Source organism: Lynx rufus, unplaced genomic scaffold, assembly GCF_022079265.1.
Source record: "Lynx rufus isolate CCGP_SWC_20201006 ecotype Redwood Valley unplaced genomic scaffold, mLynRuf1.p SCAF_1, whole genome shotgun sequence".
Lineage (NCBI taxonomy): Eukaryota > Metazoa > Chordata > Mammalia > Carnivora > Felidae > Lynx > Lynx rufus.
The window spans coordinates 79,345,928-79,367,670 of NW_025814823.1; the positions used below are offsets into that span (position 1 = coordinate 79,345,928).

General features: G+C 45.8%; 1 protein-coding gene across 1 annotated transcript in view; it reads left to right on the forward strand.

The window, feature by feature from the left end:
• The window catches only part of MYO16 (myosin XVI), a 467,181-nt gene that overhangs the window by 403,290 nt on the left and 42,148 nt on the right, over window positions 1–21,743 (forward strand). Inside the window, exon 33 of the mRNA XM_047086088.1 lies at window positions 20,746–20,904. Coding sequence (XP_046942044.1) covers window positions 20,746–20,904 — 159 coding nt within the window. The remainder of the gene's footprint in view (window positions 1–20,745; window positions 20,905–21,743) is intronic.

Genomic DNA, 21,743 nt, shown 5'->3' on the forward strand with positions numbered 1-21,743 from the left:
CTGCACATAAAGCCTTGTGATATGAAAATACATAGTGCCAAAACTGGGCTCAGCAAAGTCTAGTGACTTCAAGGTGTTAGAGCAAGACTGAGCTTGAGCTGGTGCTCTTTTCTCTAATAATATGCTTCGTGATAACCCGGAAGTGGTATTTTTGTAGCATCACGTTGCCGATTCCCGCTGCATTCACAGCTCACCACGAGTGCCCGAGTGTCCTGGGCGGAGGTGACTCCACGTGACCACCTGTCCATTCACAACCTTAGACTGCATACTGCTCACCTTTGTATTGCTTCGGATGAATCATTTTTCTTCCGTTCGAGTACCACCCCAGGGACATCTTAACGCAGTTCTGTTAACACCTGTATCTTCTCATTGAGTAACTCAGCCTAGAGGGGGGTTTGCACTGACCATCCACTCTGGCGGGCACAACACCTGACCTGAGCCCAAGTCGAAAGTTGGATGTTTAAAGGACTGAGCCACCCAGCCCCCCCCCCCAGGAACAGATTCTCATAATAATCGCAACTAATGTATTCATCTTCCAAAAAACATTCTAAGGCTTTTATACAAAACCAAAATATTTCCCAATGTGTTGTATCTTAAGGAAGAAATACGTTCATATCTTCTGTCTAAGGAAGTTGTAACAGGTCCCTTTTGTCATAATGCCATCGATACCCACCTCTCCAGGTAAATGGCAAACCATTAACATCCTAGCTTTACAGACTGAGATGGGAAACTTCAAGGTGAAGAGGTTAAATGCCTTCTTCGGGTCAAGTGGTAGGAGTGGGAATAAAATGTTGACATTTTATGGACACGCGAACCTGTGTTCTCCAAAAGAAAATATATAAACATGTTAGCTTTCATCATTTGATTAGGAAAATTACTTTTCTGTTCAGGAAAATTACAAAAACTCTAAAATATTTAGAAAGCAATCTGAGTAAGTGACAAGTAGATCAAGGTAGGAATACTTAGCAAATGACTCAATAACTTACTCCCTCTTCATTTTTCAAAAAAAATATGCGAATTGTTTTGCTAACAATTTAAGGATAGGCCCATTAAAAAATGAAATTATCCTTGTAGGTAGAGGAATGTTTGAATTTCACGAGTCATATATTGTATTCGAAGGAACAAAATGGAATCCAAGAGCAAAGCATTAAAGGAACAAATTAATATTTGCTTTTAGAACTAAAAGTTAATTAAAACCACATACAGCTCATTTTACTGGAGTTAGGAATTGGGTGAATTCTTCTTGACTTGATTGACAAAAGTGAAGTGAATGGATTTCTAGACACAATTGGTCTTCTGGAAATCTCTGAGCTGAGGACTCAGCATAGTGAGAGGTATAGTGAGGCCTCCGGCGTGGTGTGTGAATTTGCTAATTACATTTCCCTGCGGTGGCATGAACCAGTATTTGAGAACACATATCAAAACCTCAAGTATGGGGCACCTGGGTGGCTCAGTCGGTTAAGCGTCCAACTTCAGCTCAAGTCATGATCTCATGGCTTGTGGGTTTGAGCCCCACGTCAGCCTCTGTGCTGACAGCTCGGAGCCTGGAGCCTGCTTTGGATTCTGTGGTCTCCCTCTCTCTGTCTCTCTCTCAAAAACAAATAAAAGCATTAAAAAATATTCAAAAACCCTCAAGTACAACACTGTTAGTGCAAGCCTAAAATTACAAAATATCTATTTTTCTACTGTGCGCTTTTACAAAACACTTTAATTTGAAAAAAAAAATAGCTTGAGCCATTTATGACTTTCTCATAAACATATGAATTGGCAGCTTCTGTGCAAACACCATAGTTTTCATAACCGAAAACTTAGCAATATGAGACCAGGTCATCCCCCCACACCAGATTCCAGGAGTTCCACCTACACGGTTGAGAACTGGGTAGTTCTTGATGGTCTGTGATGTGGGAAATAGCTTGGCATGTTTGCATGGCATGTCCTCATGGGATCTTACAGGTTATTCTTGCAGAATAAAAGAGACGAAAGATAAGATGCGGAAGAGAAAAGTTTTTCGTGCTGGCACTAATCACTAGAGCTGCTACGTGATGATTAAGGTTTACACAATTTGATCCTGAAGTCAGTAATCCATTTTCTTCTGAATGAATTGAATGGCTGTTATTAATGATTTACTATAGTCTTGGGACTTCTTCCCTTTAAGGTTTTAAATCTTTTCCTTTACCCTCTTTATATTTAAAGATATCCGTATTTTCACCTGAAATGGCTTTCTTACCAAATAATCCAGTGGGTGGCTAATTCACCCTCCAGGCACCTGAATTAATTACCCTCATCTCTTGCGGTTGTGGTCTGGGGAAACTGTTCCGCCGATTTTGCAGAAGCGTTGGAAATATTCCCCTCGCTTCTTTGGAAAGTGACCTTGAGGAGATTACATTAGTAATCATTAGTACCCCGCTCTGGGCATCTCCAGTTAAAATATCAAGTACAATGAGTCCTGTGTAGTAACGAAGTCCTACCGTGTATAATTCTGCTCCATCACTGCTCCGCAGACTTAGATGTAGGATTTCACAAACATGATCTTCCTCAAAACAGTTCACGTTCTGTTGACTAGTGGGCGTGCGATCTGAGATGTGCAAAGTCACTCAGATGCTAAGAGAGCAGGATGCACATCCAGACAGAAGGGTGGGGGTGGCGATGAACCCATAGCCCGAGAGGAATGATATTAGCAGTGAGTGGTTGTAGTGCTTGCCCTGTAGTTACCGTTTTAATAACCCAGTTAATTTTCTGGAGATGAAGAGATGTCTGCTGCTATTATCCCCATTGCACAGATGGGAAACTTAAGGCACAGAGAGGAACCCCCTTGCCCTGCGCCCATCCATCTGGGAGAGAGACATCGACATGCCTTGAGCACACAGCGATTCTGCACCACCCCCCCCCCCATCACCCACCAGGGCAATTCTCTTACCTACCTCTTGTCTTTAAGACAGGTTTTGAAAGTTCACATTTGCTTACCTGAGGCGCAGCAGGTGGGAGCCATATGGTTGGGGTAGAGAAAGTGGTTACGTAAATTTAAAAATGCCAAACGTGCACTTTACGGCTATTGGGGTGTATATACAATTTTGGAATACCATATGTGGGCCACTTGGCCCTTGACGTTGAGAATGACTGGATGTTTAATTATCTGTGCCTTTCTAGACGCAATTATCCCATTTGGTCCCAAAATGTTTTTCATCTGATGTCATAATATGACTAATATTATTATGCCAATTATTTCTAGTTGCTCAGTTTCAAAAATTATGAGACCTAATTCAAATGAAGGGAGAGAGTCATCGGCTGGGGTAGGCCACTAGGGTGCTCCATTGCGCCAAATGGTGTCCAGCGTCTAGTTGGGTTTATTTTAGAACATGAAATAAAGTCAGCATGCTGTTCTCTCCACCCATTGAAAAGACCAGGATGATAGGAGTTGGGCAAAAATGTAGCATATCTGGAGAAGAAAGGAGGAGAGCCAGGCTGAATATGGAAGGGTCCAATCTGCAGAATGTTCTTACAAAAATTGTTTTATTACTTTTGATATAGTGCATCCATAGTTTATAAGATATAAATAGGTAGTCGAAAATGATGTAAAGAACAACAAAAACTGTATGTCTCTGCATACAGTCGGTGTTTATTAAATACCTATTTGGTGAAAAGCCTCCCTGAAAAAAAGCAGCCCTCGAGGCAGTTTTACTTAAAGAGAATCACCTAAGCCAAATGGAAATTCTTGTTCATCTCAAATACTTTATTTTCCTGCAGGAACATTCTGAGTAAAGAGTATTTTGAGTTTTCCGATCAGAGTGTTAGATGAATTTTCACCGTTTAATATATTATCCCATTGGGCCATTTGTTTGAAAAGGAGTTCTTTTTAAAGTTGGCCGTATGGAAGGCATCAAGCATATGCAAAAGCAGAGGGAACAGATTAATGGACTCTCTCCACGGCCAGTCTCGCTTCGTCTCTAATCCCGCCCGGGGTTGCTCCACCGTTACTGGATGATTTTGAAGTACATTCCAATGTCAAATCAATTTATCAATAAATATTTATAAATATTTTATTATTGAAGTCCTTTAGAAAAACTAAAAGATTTATTCTAGAAAGTGCTTTAGAAAAAAATGAAAGATGTATTCTTAAATCACTTTAATTAGTATGGACCATTCCGTCCACTTCAGCCTTCACAGACATGATCCACTGCTCCTAAGAGTAAGAGAAACCTGCTTCTGGAAAGTATGGCATCAGTTTTCATGACAGAGACAGAATAATTCTCTGGGGTTAGATTTCCACCGAAAATACACTACTGGCCTGTGAGATCTTCCCCAGGAGCTTCGAGGGAAACCCCTGAGGTGGGCAGCTGGCTCAGGGAGCCCCTTCTACTACCACACACACACACACACACACACACACACACAGGTGTGGATCTCTAAATATTATACCCAGACTAAGGGTGAAAGACCAACGTTCCAAAAGACAAGCTACAGGTGCTTCTGAAATCAATATTTTATGAGGTTTCGATGCTTCTAGGCCACGTTAGGGACAGCTACTCAGTCATTGTTTAGTAACAAGAAGAATGCTTTGAAATCACAGAAATGTCGTGCACTTCCTGGCAGAGATCTGTGACTTGCTCGAGGACGGTGTCTGTGAGCTGCCATTTGGGGACACTTTCTTCATTTCATCTCTGACGTGTTCTGGTGAGATCACAGCACAAGAAATGGGTGCGCCTTATGCATGTCTCTGCCTCCCGTGACGGGATGCAGGGCTTGGCCTCCCCTAGGCTTCCTGCCTCTACGCAGACACTTCTAGCACAGTCCAGTGCAGGGCCATTCGCCTTCCTCCCTCCCTGCACGCTTTCTCTCCGTGGTGACTTCCTGGGGGCAGGGGAGTGGCCTGAGGCATCCTGACAGCCATGAAGGGCGTGGACAGACAGGCACATAGTTTACTGATGCGTTGCTGTCTGCCTTCCTGCATCACGTAAGAGCCTCCTTCCCGTGAAACAAGGCATTCCTCCGCGTTCTGGAACCATCTGGAGTTAACACTAAATGTCCCTGATTTTCCAAATGAGTAAGTCCTTTGGAAAGATGAGCTTAGCATCCCCGAGAAGCGAGTGGATATTAGGCGAAGAAGAGCCATCTAGGTTTCTCCCAGTGCCGGGGAGCCGAGCTTTGACATAAGAAGAAGATCCCTCTCTGGGAGAAAAGGATGTTTTTCACCAAGTTCTTGGCCCTTCTGCAGGAACAGGCGGCCTCTGTGTTTGGGACATGTTTGCAGTGTTTCTAATTTCCCAGATAATACTTGGTTCACCTCCGCTTAAAAATGAGCTTTCAGTGTTAATAAATTGGTCAGCAGCCAACCCACCTGTGTGACGAGCACAGGGCTGTTTGTCCTCTGTATCAGTTGGACACTTTTTAAAAAGCCTAATGTGTGTTGTGAATGGCTGTGACATTCTTCCCACCATTTAGAGCACCTTCTCTTTATAAATGCCCGAGAATTCACACAGGGAAATTGTGCAACAGGGGGCCCGTAAGGGACTTGCATTAACTTGTAGAGCTAATTCCCTAACCCATTTACTTAATGCAAGTACAGGGCTTGCTACAGGGAGTCAAGAAATGGAGAAATCTGGCCCCTGCCCTCTCACCAACTGTCGGAGGCAGCCAGGCCCATCCAATTCAGTGAGTCAAAGTCTAGGAGAAGAGAAAGGCTTTAGCCTGAAGGTCACAAACCATCGGTGGGTCCATAACTGAGCTCCCAGTGGCCAGTGAGCCCCAGGGTTGTGCTTGCACCTTATTGGTGGAGAGAGGTCCTGGACCTCCTCAGATTCTCACAGCACGTCGCACGGTGTGCTTGATGAGTGGCTCCCGGAGAGGCTTGCGAGAGCCTCACCCCAGGGCTGCCCTGCGAACAGGGAGAGTGGTACCCAACCCGGAGAGGATGGGGCCATCCAGGTGCACAAGTGGGGGAGCAGGCATGACAGCCAGGGGACCCGCTGTGTGCAGAGACACGTGAGCCTGGGATACATGGTCCCATCAGAGCGTAGTCGTGAAGGGCAAAGAATGTACAGAGATGGAACAGCAAGCACTAGTCGCCTTGCGTGGGATGAAGGCAGGATGAGCTTTCCACCTGGAAGTTCCGTGACAAGGTCCTGAACGGTCTCCATCATCTCTCTTGGTCACGTGGCAGTTCAGCAGGAACGCTTAGGATCTTCCCCACAAGAGTGCAAAGAGCCAGGGGAGGGAAACGAACCAGACGGATAATAGCAGTTCTAGGTATGGGCATGTGACCTCGTGTAACTGGAAATACTCAGAAATGCTGTGGAACATCTGTTAATGGTATTCTGCTAATAATATTAATAGCCAATGTTTGTGGACGGTTCTTTGCTGTTGCCCCGAGCACGCACAGTCTCTTCTGTCCCCAGATCCTCAGCCCTGTGTGAGGCCAGTGAAGCAGGTGTCAGCATTCCCCTCTGCTAATGAGCAATCCGAGACCTGGAGGGATTAAGTGATTCTCCCATAATCACAGGAACTAACCGGCCCCAGAGTCAGGAATCAAACAAGGCTCCTTTCTCCAAAACCAGGGAGAGATTTCTATTTCTGTTCTGTGAGGCCATTGTCAGCCTCAAAAACCAATTGAGATTTTGAAAAGATGCGGAGTCCCCGTCCGAGAGGATAATTACTTTTGAAAGTTACACAGGAAATCATGACCAGGAAAAGAGACGGGAATACTTTTCCTTTCCGGTGCTTTTTTTTCAGCCGCCCCCATGATTGGGATAGGAGAAAGGCACCCAGAAAAGCCTCCATCACTCGCCTCTTGGTGCCGTTCTAGACAAAAGAAATGAAAACAAGCAGCAGCAATTCAGTAGTTTCTGAATTATGGCAACCTAGAAACAGGTGAAGGTAATGGCCGGAAGTTAGAAATAGGTCTGGACAAAAATCTACCGTCAGGCCTCCATTCAGGGCCCCTCAGTAAGGATTTGTTGGGGAAATATTAAGCTCACAGGTCTCACAACCATGGTATGCTCACTAGACCGTGGTGTTTCGTTATCCTTTGAAACCCGGTAGCAAAACCAAGAAGAGAGGTGTGGCAATTAAATATGTAGATCAACCCAATCAAGAAGTTACCTTTGAGTAGTGGGAATCATGGGAAATTACCTGAACATATTGGCTGTGGGTCTGTAGCCACCAGTCTTCCCAGAGACATGTATCTTGCATGAATAGCTCGTCACTTCTGCAATGAGCCAAAGGCAGCTGAGCAGCCATCACCACTGGGATGTTCTGTGATGCACTGTCAGCGGGAGAAGAATCTATTGTACCTGGAATTCTGAAGGGAAAAAAAAAAAAGAGGTCGTCTTTTCAGAAGTGGATTATCTTTCATAACCAGTAAATATTTTTCATGCTATCAACCCGTTAAAGCAAGCAGCTATTGTGAATTGTGGGTCTCTCTACTGGATTGTGAATTAAACTCCCACCGGGGGCTCCAAAGAGAAGCCCAGGGCTTTATCTTCGGAGGCTCTCAGCAGCTCTCCTTAAGCAAGTTAATAAAGACCTTCCTGACAATCTGCATCTCATTATTGCCACATAATACAACATCCTGGGGTTTTCTTCCTTCTGTGAAGAAATGCTTAAAAGCGACACGGTGCATGGAATGTTTTCCTAAAGACGAGCTGGATCGGTGCCATGGTCTCTCTCTCCTTAAGAGTGTTGGCAGAGGAAAACCTATTTCTTAATTGCCTACCAGCGTTCAGGTCCTTTATGCCGACTTGAGTCATTTTTATGATTAATCCTCAGATTAGCCTAGAAAATCTCACACTACCTGAAAGCCGGCTCTATCCAATATCACTTTATCCAGCGCTCGGTCCCATGGGTCCACAACGGTCACCTGGCATCCGCTGTGTGCGAAGCTTCACGGGGTGCTTTCTGCTCTGGCTTTACTTCCATCTCTTTTCCGGGTTCTCCTTGAAATCTGTAACGTTCATACCCGTCCTCTGTACATTTGCAATCACTGGCCTATTGCAGTCACACGTGGTAATTGTAATACGACAGTAAACAACAATCTCATTTCTTTTGGTCCGCACGCAGGTGACTAGGTCTTCAAGAATGCAGGGCCCAGACAATGGCAGGCATGAGCTGGATCTGACATTACACAGCTTTACAGTAAAACCCGCCCTGTACCATGATGCCTGAGAATTGGTGCATTCCTCGGAATTGCTGAGGAACCTACAAAACAGCTTCCTCACACCCAAAAGTCTAGCTCATCATCAAACCTAATTTTGCCAAGGAAAGTTTCCTTTTAAAGAATCAGAGAACTGACGTATACACAGTGGGTACGTGAGGGAATTTCCCAGGCAAATGTGCCTGTTTTGGATTTTGGTCTTACTATTCTTTGATGTGGAAAGATGGACAATCCAGGAAGAAGTAAGTCTGAGAGAGAAGATGGAGACACAGCCTCGGGGGAAAACTAGGATCCCCAAAAAGGCATCTCCGTGTTACCAGAAAGTGAAGCTGAGCTCCCAGCTTTTAAATTACCTTCTGACGTCACTCCAGGTCCGTTCACTGGAGCTATGTTTACTTGATCTTGTTCTCAGGTGAGATCACTGGTTGGATGGAGGCAGGCTGGTTTTCGCAGCAGAATGGAGGGGACGCAGCAATGTGCAAACAACTGCTGTGATATGGGGGAGCCCCCTCCCATGTCCTTTCTTAGGTACTCAGCCAGCGCCCAGCCCCAAGACACTGCAGCAAAAGAGTATTTTTTAATGTATTTTATTTTCATGAGAATCGCATTGACTCTGTTTCGTCTCTTGGTGTTTTGGTACCTTTACATATGTCCGGTGATGGAGTCCTTCTCAGATTTTTTAATGGATAAATTGCTTTCAAAATAACGACTGCAATCCTTAAGGAAAAAAATAGTCTACGATGCTCCATTTCCCAGACATTGGCTCGCCTTCCGGCGTTACCATGCTGTTCGAGCGCCTTCGGGCCACCCCTCGTGTCCACATAAACCTTAGCCCAACTAGAGGCTGATTGAATCACTTATGTGTCATACAAGACAGTAAAACTCTAATTGTTAACATTAATTTCACTGGTGCAGTTGTGATGTGCAGGGGTCTCCGTTCGTTTACCGATCCTTGAAATCGTGCCTAATTTACAGAGACTAAAGAGCAGCACAACACAAGAGGCGCTGGGCTTATGTATGGTGATGAGGGATCATAAAAATGTCTTTTTAATCTGATGGTTGTTAGAAAACCCAGCGATGTGGTCCAGCTGCTAGTCAGAGAGCATTTTCATTGCTGTGAGGATTGAATCCGTCCTGGGAACCCTTTGTAATGATTTTAGGAGAAATGTCCTTTTTTTTTTTTTTTTTTTTTAATTCAGGTAACAAAATAATTCTATGACATGGCCCCAAAACATGCAGTTCTTTTCAGGCAAAAAAAAAAAAAAAATTAGACACTAACACCGGGCAAGATGATTAAACTGGCAATGATATTTTATATTGCTATTTGCCCCAAGTTTTGTTCATTTATTTAAAAAATGCATTGAGGATCTGTTTTGTGTCAGGCATTGTACTAAGTTGTATGGACTTTTCAGGTCAAATGTGGGACTGTTCAGAAGCAGCAGACAGCAGGGAAACATGAAAAATCCAATGGATCCAGGCGGTGGGAAACGGCTTGTGTGAAAACACCATTTGGGTGTCACAGAACGCCACTTCCCCTCCATGCGTGTGCAATGCAGCATTTTTATTCAGTTCATTCCATTCTTCTTCATCTTTAGGTGCTTACCATGACCCATTAAGTTGATTTCCCAACCTGTAAATATGTCTTTTGGAGCCCTGGTCTAAAAGGTGGGGTTTATATGGAGGGACAGGAGTGGGGGGGAGTGGTGTTAGACCAAACATGAAGAGAGGGAGCTCCAGGACAGGTGGACCCCGGCCCTCATGCTAGGGGCCAGTCTGTGCTCTGTCGCGCACGATGGTCATAGGGTTTTATACAAGGGCATGGTGACATGGTCAAGTTAGGTTTGGGGATACCTACACGAGGCCGTGTGGGTAGGATAGATGTCTCTCTCTCTCCGATTTCTCTATATTCATGTAAATGTAAACATATAACTTTAGCAAGGATTCATGAGAAATGCTTAGTTGTGGGGCATGCGGAAAGGGGATCGCACCTGCCAACCGGTCATTTGGTGGTTTCTTCCTTCTCTCCTGGAAGAAAGGAGAACCCATTTGAGACACAGGGGCAGCCTTGCCCTACAGGGTCCCAGTGTCCTCCCTCTGAGTAACTGACATCTACACTGTGACATGTCACTGCGGCGGCTCAAGGGAAATCCAAGCACAGGCGCACATGATTTTAGAGGCCTAAGGAATTAGCAATGCCAGCCAGCCAATGTGGGCAGGTGGGGCTGTTCCTCAAGAGACGAGCACGGTGCCACCTTGCTGTTGTTAAAATATTGAAATATCTCTGTACCAGTTGGAAGTGACTGTCATTCAGGGCCTGTGGGGTCCCCAAGCCCAGCACCCGCCCCATCCCCCCTTGGGTGTCCTGGCCCCAGGCCTGTCCAGTTTCTTCTCGGTTAGATGTTGACACAACGGGCTTGAGGTAAATGGTTTGTGCTTATTCGGTTGGTGTTGGCCCGTGCCCTTTGGGTTTAAATAGTTGAGGTGGGCAAATTTTGTGATTACTCCTGAACAAGGAGTTTGAAAAGACTCAGCATACATCACTGCGATTTTTTTTTTTTTAACTCTTGCTGATTTTACTGGTTCTCTCTCACCTGCTGCAGTCACACGGTTGAAATTAGTGTCCGCAAGTAGAGAGCTCTCCTGTCCGGAATGACAGGCATGTGGATCAGTAAACCTCTAGTCATGCTTAAGTCTATGTGATGGAGATCGGGGCTGGCTGGAGGGCTCGGAACATCAGGGTAGGACTGGAATGTGAGCCAATGTCCCTGAAATGGAGGAACATAGATTATATTATTCTTCTTCATTTTTTTTTTTAATTTTTTTTTCAACGTTTATTTATTTTTGGGACAGAGAGAGACAGAGCATGAACGGGCGAGGGGCAGAGAGAGAGAGGGAGACACAGAATCGGAAACAGGCTCCAGGCTCCGAGCCATCAGCCCAGAGCCCGACGCGGGGCTCGAACTCACGGACCGCGAGATCGTGACCTGGCTGAAGTCGGACGCTTAACCGACTGCGCCACCCAGGCGCCCCAATTATATTATTCTTAAGGACCAAAGCTGTTATCCTTTTTTTATGTATATGAACTTCTTTTTAATGCTTATTTATTTATTTTGAGAGAGAGATAGAGAGCAAGTGGGGAACGGGCAGAGAAAGAGAGAGACAGAGAATCCCAAGAAGACTCCGTGCTGTCAGCACAGAGCCCGACGCAGGGCTCCATCCCACAAACCGTGAGATCATGACCTGAGCCCAGATCAAGAGTTGGACGCTTAACCTACTGAGCCACCCAGGCGCCCCCAAAGTAGTTATTCTTAAAGCAGATTATCTATTAAAGATCCAAGAAGGGCTCTATTACTAGCTACATATAAAAGCGACCAAATACCGGGAGACAAAATAGACTCCATACAGTTCTCACAAAAATTAAATAAATGCCCTCCGAGGTTCTATCAGATCCAGGGATGGGCATTGACGTAAGAAAGGATGCGTGTGCTGGTAGAAGGGCATGGGACTCCTCTGTGTACCATCACGCGATGCCCCACGGGTGTCACAAATACTACATGTTCCTGATAAAAGAGCAGAATATTATCCTCCTTGCCTTGGAAAGTGAGGGGGACCCATTTCCCTAAACCAAAGCGCCCCCCCCCCTGCCAGGGCCCACAGAGCTGCATTCCATGACTCCTGGATTTACATTACCACCTGGCACTTGGGAAATGTAAAAATAACACCAATATAAATAACCGCATGACCTATGAAATTACACATGAGGAATGGGTCTCTGGGCCAGGCCAGCGTGTTGTTTAGATGTTGCATATTCAGCTAATTATAGGAGAGGCGAGCTACCCAAGCACACGGAAAGGGAAGGGATTGGCGTGATTTGTTTCCCATTATGGCAGGGACAGAATGGATAGATGGGCACAAAAGGATCCAGCTAGTTAAATTTAAAGGAAAATTGGCACGACATAATTTTCTGTGCATTTCTGGGTTCTAAAAGCCCTATTTATACCCACAGGCATTTTTTAGCTTTACTATTCTTCCCCGGCTCAGCACATATGTTGTTGAAGATATCACTCTATTTCCTGACTCAGTTGGTGTTTTCTAGTGCAACCCCCTCCTTGCACTTAGCAGGGGAGAGGGTGGCAGGAGTTCGGAGCGGGGGACGAGGAAGCATTGCCGTTCCAACCTACTTAGCCTGGAGGGTCAGTGTCTGTGGCACTTGCTGGCACAGAAGAATGCTTAAAACATAAGTTCAAGGGGGGGATTTTGATCTACTCAAGAACAGCGATTTCATAAGGGTTGTTAAAGAGTAGGAAGGTGCACTGGGGGCCGGAGTTAGCCTTTTAAGATCAGTAGCGTCGGGAAATTATGTTTTCTCAACCCACACAGCCTTTGCAACTGCTACAGTGCTCTATTTTTTGTTTTCTGTTTTCCTAAGCAATCAAGTTCCTATGGAAATACAACTGGATTGTGGGACGCAGGTGCGTCCCATGGGTAATCGCATGGGAATCCGGTTTTCCGTCTCCAGTGCCCTGATACTGTTAGACCCTGCAGCCCTCCCTTGACACCTTTCTGCAAATATGAGCAAAGGGGCGATAAAGTCAGATTCACATGGCTTAGGGTCGGTTACACCTGTGCTGTACAAAAGCTATAGAGACTGAGTGTGCACCCCTCAGTGTGAGCAGACGCACCCCCTGTAGGGAAGACCCCAGTCTGCATACATCTCGTGTCTCGTTACGCAAGCCTGCACATGAGGTCTGTCTGCTTATTTGAGGTTAGGATCAGACACTGTCTGTGGGAATCCTTACACTTGACATTTGTCTTTCTCTGAGGCAATAAGCCATATGTTTGGGTTGTGCTATCATGTATTTTTTTTTTTTTTTAGAGTTTAATTCACTTCCTAGAAACTTGTTATAGCAGAACGCAGGGCAATTTGGGAGTGCTAAACCCTTATTTGTATTTCTTCCTCTAAGATTTTAGAAAAATCAGAGGCGTAAAAGACATTGTTCCTTGTAATACAAACTAGATGCCGACTTGGGCTAAGTGATCCCATCCAAATTTAATTACACACCATCTATGTGTATCTGTAAGCACAGTCCAGCCGTAACTCCTAAATTTTAGGAACGAGAACTCGAGAAGTAGCAGGACTATGCCAGCCACGTCTCTCGCCGTTTGTACCTTTCCTTAATGCCAAAGAGGAAAAAGCAAGCACATTCCCTTTGCGCATAGCCTTTCTAGAAGAGGAATTTTCCTATAGAGTTGCGGAATGAATCCCAGCCAGCATGAGTAATGAGTTGAAAATGTATTTTCACATTTTTTCTGCCTTGCATAGCACTCTCGGTATTAAATCAGTCAAACGGCTATAGTTTGTTTTTCTCTCCTGCGTTACTGAAACCTGGATCCTGTCTCCTATGTTTCCAAAATACACTCTAAAATTATCTCGAGTTCAGGTAACTAAGAACGAAATGACGTGTTTAGCATTCATCTTAAAGAAACACACTGTGGCTCATTCCTTACTTGTTCTGTACGACCTTTCAGTGGCATGGGTGCCCTCAGCCCCCCTTTGTCCCTCCGCCCTGTCTCCCAGCCCACACCTGCCCGCTTGTGTCCACCGTCACTGGGCCTCACCTTCTGCTGCCCATTGGGGGGGGGTGGCATCGCTCTCCTGCAAGAGACCCTCCCTGCTGAGGGATGCTGGAGTCTCTCCCACACACGGTCTTCTCAGTCCTAATAAATGCTCTGCTTCAAATCATTGCCACTCTGTTTAGGCCTTGGGCATGTGGCTGTCCCTTGAAGGTCGATGTGCACAGCCCCAGACTTGTCCTGTGTCCACTCACCTCGGTTGGTGCTGACTTACTGAGGTCCCTCAGCTCCAAGGGACCTGTAACTCGGACCTCCCTGCCCAGCCGGTCCTTCTGACCCTGCCCAAGCCTAAATGCTCTGTGCTCTTCTCTCTGAACTTTCCTCCAGCCTCATCCAGCTGGACACATTTTTGCTAGATTAATAACATTTAAAAATTACAGTCTTGGGGCACCTGGATGGCTCAGTCCATTGACGGTCCGACTCTCAATTTCGGCTCCAGTCATGATCCCAGGGTCATGGGATCAAGAAGCCTGGTGTTGGGCTCTGTGCTGAGCATGGAGACAGCTTAAGATTCTCTCTTCCTCCCTCTGCCCCTCCCCCCCCCAATACAGTCTTTATGTTATGCCCTTCCTTACCTAAGAATGTGCTAGACCCCACTCTGGTGACGGTGCATAAGTTGCAAACTTATGCCCACTTCTCTCTGCCCTTTCCCTCTCCTCTCTCTTCTCTCCTCCCTCCCCTCCTTTCCCCTCGTCTGTGGGCAGAAAGGCTTTCCAGACAGTCGTTTTTTCCAGACATTAAAGATTATACCATGGTGGGGGACAGGTGTGGAAGTGTCTTTAAGAAAAAGAATAAAAATGATGGGGCGCCTGGTGGCTCAGTTGGTTGAGTGTCTGACTTCAGCTCAGGTCACGATCTCACAGTTGAAGAGTTTGAGCCCAGTGTCGGGCTCTATGCTGACAGCTCGAAGCCCGGAGCCTGCTTCGGATTCTGTGTCTCCCTCTCTCTCTGCCCCTCCCCCGATCATGCTCTGTCTCTCTCTCTCTCTCTCTCTCAAAAATAAATAAACACTAAACATTTTTTTTTTAAAAAGAAAAAGAATAAAAATGACAATTTAAGGAGTGCATTGAAGGTTTATTTAAAATGAGGAAATAAAGCAAAGCTGTCTCATGCAAGCGATAACTACACGCATTGACCAACTGACCCTTGGGTTTCTGACTTGGCCTTTGCAAGTGAGTGTGAGTCTGGGACCCTCACGGCCAAGACTCCTGGTCAACCCCCCTCTGCCCCTGTCCAGGCACCAAGATTCCAGAGCCAACATCTGTCACGCTCCTTGCAGTTCTCTGACATTAAAGTTCCTAAAACCATGTAAACTAAGGTCTTAAAAACCTGACCACGCATAAACCTTGCTGATTGGTAGCACAGTAGTAGAAACCTGATTGCTTACTGTGGGTCAGGAACAGATTTCAAAGATCCCAAAGCCCTTTCCTCCACTCAAGTTAACAAGCAGGTGGAAAACAACCAGCTCTGGCCCTTTGAATATGGAGAAAACGTCCCCCTCGCACAACGTGAAATTTTCTTCACCTCGTAATTTTAAATAAGTAGAGATTAGAACTCAAACGTGTAAAAGCAGTGGAAGTCTTTTCACAATTCCAGTAATCTCTTATGAACGAGGAGAAACTGTTCCTGACTTTTCTCCCTCATCGTTCACATGAATTCTTCAGCCAGTAACTTCGTCAGTTCTTCCAATTACACAACACGTAGTTTCCTTTTAGAAAACAAAGTCTCTATAGCAATTTTGTCATAGCAATTCATTTATTCTTTACTCTATTTTTTCTTTCTTTTTTTAAAAAAAAATTTTTAACGTTTATTTATTTTGAGAGACAGAGTGCGAGCAGGGGAGGGGCAGAGAGAGAGGGAGGGAGACACAGAACCCGAAGCAGGCTCCAGGCTCCCGAGCCATCAGCACAGAGCCCAACGCGGGGCTCGAACCCACGAACCGTGAGATGACGACCTGAGCCAAAGTCAGACGCTTACCCGTCTGAGCCACCTGGGCGCCCCATCTATTTTTTCTTTCTTTCAGCAAATATTTTATCGAGCACCTACTCTGTGCCCGTACTTGCACTCCACAAGGGGCAGGCGGAAAACAAATGATGGGAGTGGAATGTGCCTGCCGTGAGAAGGACCACCCAGGGCACCAAAGCCGGGAGTAAGGAAAGAAACTGACCTGAGGCGGAGAGAGGTGCTATCTTCCAGAAGGTGGTCCAGAAAGCCTGTCTGCTCAGGGCAGATTTGAGCAGAGCCTAAGCTACACACAGAGCTCCGTCCATGCTCTCTCCGGACAGGGGGATGTGTTAGCGGAGGGGCCCCAGGCTTAAGTGGCAAGGGCGTAGTTGGAAATGAGGTCCAGGACGAGCCGGGAATCAGGTGGTGGATGGTCTCAGCCACAGGAAGCCTTTGGATCTCAATCTAAATGAAATAAGAAATGAGTGGAGAGACTCGACTGGGCAAATGGCACCGTCTGACCTAGGCTTCTCAGCCTCAGCCCCACGGACATCCTGGGCAGGACCATTCCTCACCGCGGGGGTGGGCTGGCTGGCTGTGCATTGCTGGGGCGTTGCAGCATCGCTGACCTCTACCCACTAGATACCAGCAGCCACCCCCTCCTCCAGTGTGAGGACTAGAAACATCTCCAGACACTGCCACGTGTCTCCTGGTGGGCAATATCACCTTCTCTTGAAACCCAGTGTTCAAAGGATCACACCCACCCAGTGTGATATTTTCGTTACATAAAAATGAACACAGCAAAACTGAATTTCTGTTTTCTGAGATTTGCTAGAACTCTCCCCCTAGATTAAGATTCAGCTCAACTGTGTCCACGTTGCATGCTTGTGTTTAACAGTCGTATCCCAGTGGAAAGGCCAAGGCTTTATCTTTGAGTCAGATCCCAGGGTGATTCATTTCTCCCGTACCTGTAACAACAGCACCAGGCAGGGGTCACAGAGCAGTCCTGTTTACAGGCTGGGAGAAAACAGCACAGGTATTCAAATTAAGTCGTGTGGTGAAGCAGCCAACCAGAGGTGCCACTGAATTGCATAAACCACTGATTACACAACACGCGCAGATACAAAAGTGATTCAGACATACCTCGAATCGTTATACAGGATTTTACAGCACACACTCCTGTATTTGTTTGCTTAGATTTCCTGAGAGTCTCAGATATTTTCTTTTGCTGTGACTGTGACCGCCTTTTCTTCACCCTCAAAACCCCAGCGGCCACCGCTTGGAGGCGTGAACAGGCTTCGCGGCTTGGTTTGCTCTGGATAATTCCTCTTAGAATTCTCCCTAAAGGATGCACTCGTATTTGCACAATTATAAGTAAGACTTCTCCAGGCTTCATGCCGGTGTCCTCTTGATTTTTCGCTGCTGGAGTTCCTTCACTGCCTAAGTGCAGGGTCCAGGCACACTCTCCACGAGGAATGTTGTAACCACTCGTGTACCGAACTGCCCCTTTACAGCAAAATCAAAGTGTTGAGCGTTTCTGCGTTTGACCCTCACTGTAGCTGAATCAGGCATTAACAAGTTGGGGCACAGACGTCTTTGCGTGTTTGGATTTAACTTGGAGCAAAGGCGTTTATGAGCAGAGGCTGACACAGAATTTAGTAAGCCAAGAACCATCCCCGCAATTAATATTAATGAATATTGGATAACGCCAAAGTGGAGACGTCTATATCGATGTTGCAACTCTTTCAGTGGCTGGAATATAATGCTTACCCTACGGTTCCCAGTTCATTACCACCGAGGCACGGTGATCCAATAAAGCCACAGGAAAACAGCTGCCTTATCCTTTCGATCAGCAAATGAAATGATGGAAGACTTTGCATAGAAGGGCCAAGCGGAGGAGTGAATGTGGGTAGATGGCGGAGCCGGCCCGCCCCGGTCTGAACCCGGCTGCAACACCTACTAATTGAGAAAGGTTTGCGTGTGGGTAACCTCCCCAAACCTCAGTGAGCTCATCTCGAAAACGGGCGTGGAAGAGACAGCTGCTCAGAATCAGAAAAACCAGATGTCACCTCTAGCAGAGCCGTGGCCCGGCATAAACCCCCAGGCCATGGTAATTCTTGTCAGAGCAAAGTGAATGATCACCATCAGATTGGCCGTGAGCGCTTGCCTTTTACATGAAGAAGGACTTAAATCCTCTTTCCAGTCCGAAGCCATCCTTGGGTAGACATATGCTTTTAAGGTAAAAGTAGAAAGAAAATTTTAGTAGGTCATGTAAGGATCCCAGCCTCACGTGTAGGACAAGTTTAAAATCAGTCCTTGGCTACAGTTTAACCTGACTGGAAATATTTTTAAAACACTCATAGCAAAATGGGAGGTGTTGACTACAAATACGTGGGTTGTTTACGAGCTGGGAATCGGTTATGAGGGAAACTAGCATTGAGCGTTGGTACCAAGAGTGTAAGCAGTATGTTGGAGGGTTGAGTTTTGTCCCGCCAGATGGAAGGGGACTGTCCCGAGTTACCCAGTGAGGGGCTTTCTGGCTCACACCCTTCGTAAGCTCCTTCCTGCAGTGGCCTCCCAGGCCCCGGGCCATATGCATGTCCCCGGTCCCACCTGCCCCTTCCTTCCACATGCCCAACCCATTAGGACCCTACAACCTGGTTCCTGCCTTACATGTTCACGCGAGGGACATCGTCTTTCTCCACAGTCACTTTTTTCCCTCCTTCTCTGAGCCCCAGTGCGACCCCCTAAATATGCTTCCCTGACCAAACTGCCTGACACGGTGACTCTCACCCCCGCTGCCCTTCAGCTTTGTACCCAGCCTGGAGGCTGCCACTTTTAATGATCCGCTCGTTTGTTTACTTCTTGGTTGTCCTACTGGGAGGTGAGCATCATAATCGCATCTGGAGCATCCGAAGAGTGTCACCTAGTAGGCATTCAGCAGGCAAGTGAATTAAAGAATGAAAAAAAAATAGCTTGAAGAGAGGCAGACAACTATGTCTTGAGATGGCTTTAAAAATTTTTTTAACGTTTATTTATTTTTGAGAGACAGAGCTCAAGCAGGGGAGGGGCAGAGAGAGAGAGGGAGACACAGAATCCGAAGCAGGCTCCAGGCTCCGAGCAGTCAGCGCAGAGCCCGACGCAGGGCTCGAACTCAGTCCACAAGATCGTGACCTGAGCCGAAGTCAGATGCTCAACTGACTGAGCCACCCAGGCACCCTGGAGATGGCTTTAAATCCAAACCAGTTTTACTGACTTTCAGATTTTTTTAAATGGCAAACTACAGTCAACCGAATGAAATAGATACTCATTTAGTACCAGCCTGTTCGATAACTGCTCATTGTCGCGACCTCCACATGGTTCTGACCCCCGGACCTCACGTTCGCCACTGTTCTTATGCACACTGGCTGGGCCAAAGGCTTTCTGCCTAGTTCCTAAATGCGACCTGTCAGGAGCTGCAGTGGCTCCCTCGGTCCCTGGAATCTCAACTCCCCTGCACAGTTTTCAAAGCTCTGTCCATTTTGCCTTCATCCAGCATTTGCTACCTAAAAACCCCTTCCCATCTGGGCAGACCTAGCTCCTCTCTGTGCTTTGGGGCCAGACTCCACTTGTAAATGACAGGTCACTGTGGGTCCTCTGACCAGGAGTCCCACTGGTGGGCAGGAAGAGGCAGGGCTGGTGAGGACGGGGTGCTCTAGGTCCAGGGAGTGCATACAGCAAAGCACAGAAACATGGGTCAGTAAGGAGCTCTGGATATGCCTGGATATGCAGCGCCCCTTGAATGTAAGGTCAAGGGCAAGGGGAGATCATGTCTAGAGGGAAGAGTTAAAAAGGGTCATGGCAGGTGCAGCCTGGAGGCACAGCTCTGGACTGCTGGCCTTCTCCCTTTTTTCTTTCCCTCCCTCCCTCCATCCTTCCTCCCTCCATCCATCCTTCTCCCTCCTTCCTTTTCTCCCTCCCCCCATCCTTCCTTCTTCCATCCAACCTTCCCCCTTCTTCCCTTCCTCCCTCCCTCCTTTGGGATCACTGGAGATGAACTGTTCTACCACATGTAAACTACAATAAAGCGAATTATGCTTTTTATCCCTTTAGAATAATTTGTTAGCCTAAAACTTGAGAAAGGCCAACCTAACAGCAGTCACAATCCACTGTGTCCCAGCAAACAAAGATCAGAAGCAGCATGCTTATTCTGGGGTGAACAAAAAATCCCCCAGTACGTTGGAGCTTTTTGAGGTCCCTGGGGAAGCAAGAGCCAATCACGGCTCACTAGCCAGTCCAACAGAGGGGTCCCGATTGGGGGAATGGGAGGTGGCAAGGGCCACACCTGACCCCGTGATGGACAGTTGTGCTTGCTTGACATGCTCTGGTCTATGGCACTTGCTGTGTTTTACTTTATTATTCCTACATAATTAAAAAAAAAAATCTTCATTTGGCTCTTTGGCCTAATATGGACAACAGTTTCCATGGTCAAAGATCTCCAAGCCCCCGATAGGGGACGGACAGTGAACAATTAGGTAATGTGGTTAGTGTACAGAATCCAGAAGTGGGGGTGTAAAGTTTAATCTTCCTAAATGGATAATAACTAATTTTGTAATGATGCCGAAAATATATTTGTGATTTTTTGCAATCTAGAGGGTTGGCTCAGCTCTGCTTAATTTAATAATTGAGAAAACTTCTGAATTTATTTCCATGCTTCTTTTAGGAAATAGTGCTCTCAAGACACACAGGGCTACAGTGACAGGTTATTAGACTACGACATCAAACTTTGTGTGTAGATATGCTTGAAAATAACAAATCATGAAATTCATTATCACCACTTAATATTTCCTATGATGTGTTAGAGTGTTGTGGCAAAATTCGGTGAATATTTCGTAGGCCGTAAAGTTAATTAATGGTGATTATGAATTTACCATACAATTAAGGTTTCATTTGGTAAGTTTTATTATTTTCTTCTACTATTTTATTAAATTATTCGGTCCATTTTATCAGTAAAGAATAATCCTTTCCGAAATTTGTTTTAGGTTTTGAGACTAACATGAACCTAACTGGCCGAGATGATCCTGGTAGAGCAGAAATTGTATCCGAGACTCAAGATAGAAATGCAAATAACCATGGAATTCAATTATCTAATTCCCTCTCAAGTGCTATCACGGCTGAAAATGGGAATTCTGTCTCAAATGGTAAGTGCTTTTTAAACTCGGAAGTAAATAGATGAAAGTATTAAGCTCTATCAACTTTCTAGGGAGAATGGATTTGAGACATAAAAATGAAGTAGGCTTAAAAACTGGAACATAGATCATAAACTTTACTGTAGCATGTATTGTAGCATTTTATTGGTTAGGTTAAAGAATTACAGTTGCATTTGGTGTTAGTTGACTTTTCAGAGATTGTTACAGAGTATCTCATATGTGGGAACCAATATAAAATGAGATTATACAGGACCATAGGAGGAGATAGGTGCTTTAACAATAGTTTTAATTTAAAAAAAAAAAAATACCTTTTTCTTCTCATCTCTGAATGGTGTGAAGGGAAATAATATTGAAGTCATGGTAAACACCAAACTGGCCTTAAGCATTTAATTGGAGTGTATCAATGAATGCATCATCTAGAACTTGGCTAGACTGTGTGTATCCAAAATAGCGGCTTAGACAAAGCCACTTGAATCTTGGGAAGATTCAGACCAATCTTTTCCTGAGAACATGCAGAAAAGCTGGCCAAAACTTTCTTTGTTGTTTAATCTGATTAAAGGCACTAGGAAACTATTAAGACAGTGAGATCCTGGGAAGACACTGAGGAAGGCGGTATGGAATGTATAGAGACCAAGCAAGGAGGCCGACATTCTAGGCTTTTCTCTGAGGGACGTCCAGGGCACTTTCCTCGTCCCCAGAAGGCAACTCAGAGGCCGGGAGGGACTTCTGACTGCCTCCAAGGATTGTGGGGAGACTAAGTCCAGGGCCTGCCAAGGCCATGGGCTGGAGCCTTGAAGTGTCCAAAGGTCAGGTGGACCCAACTAGAAGCC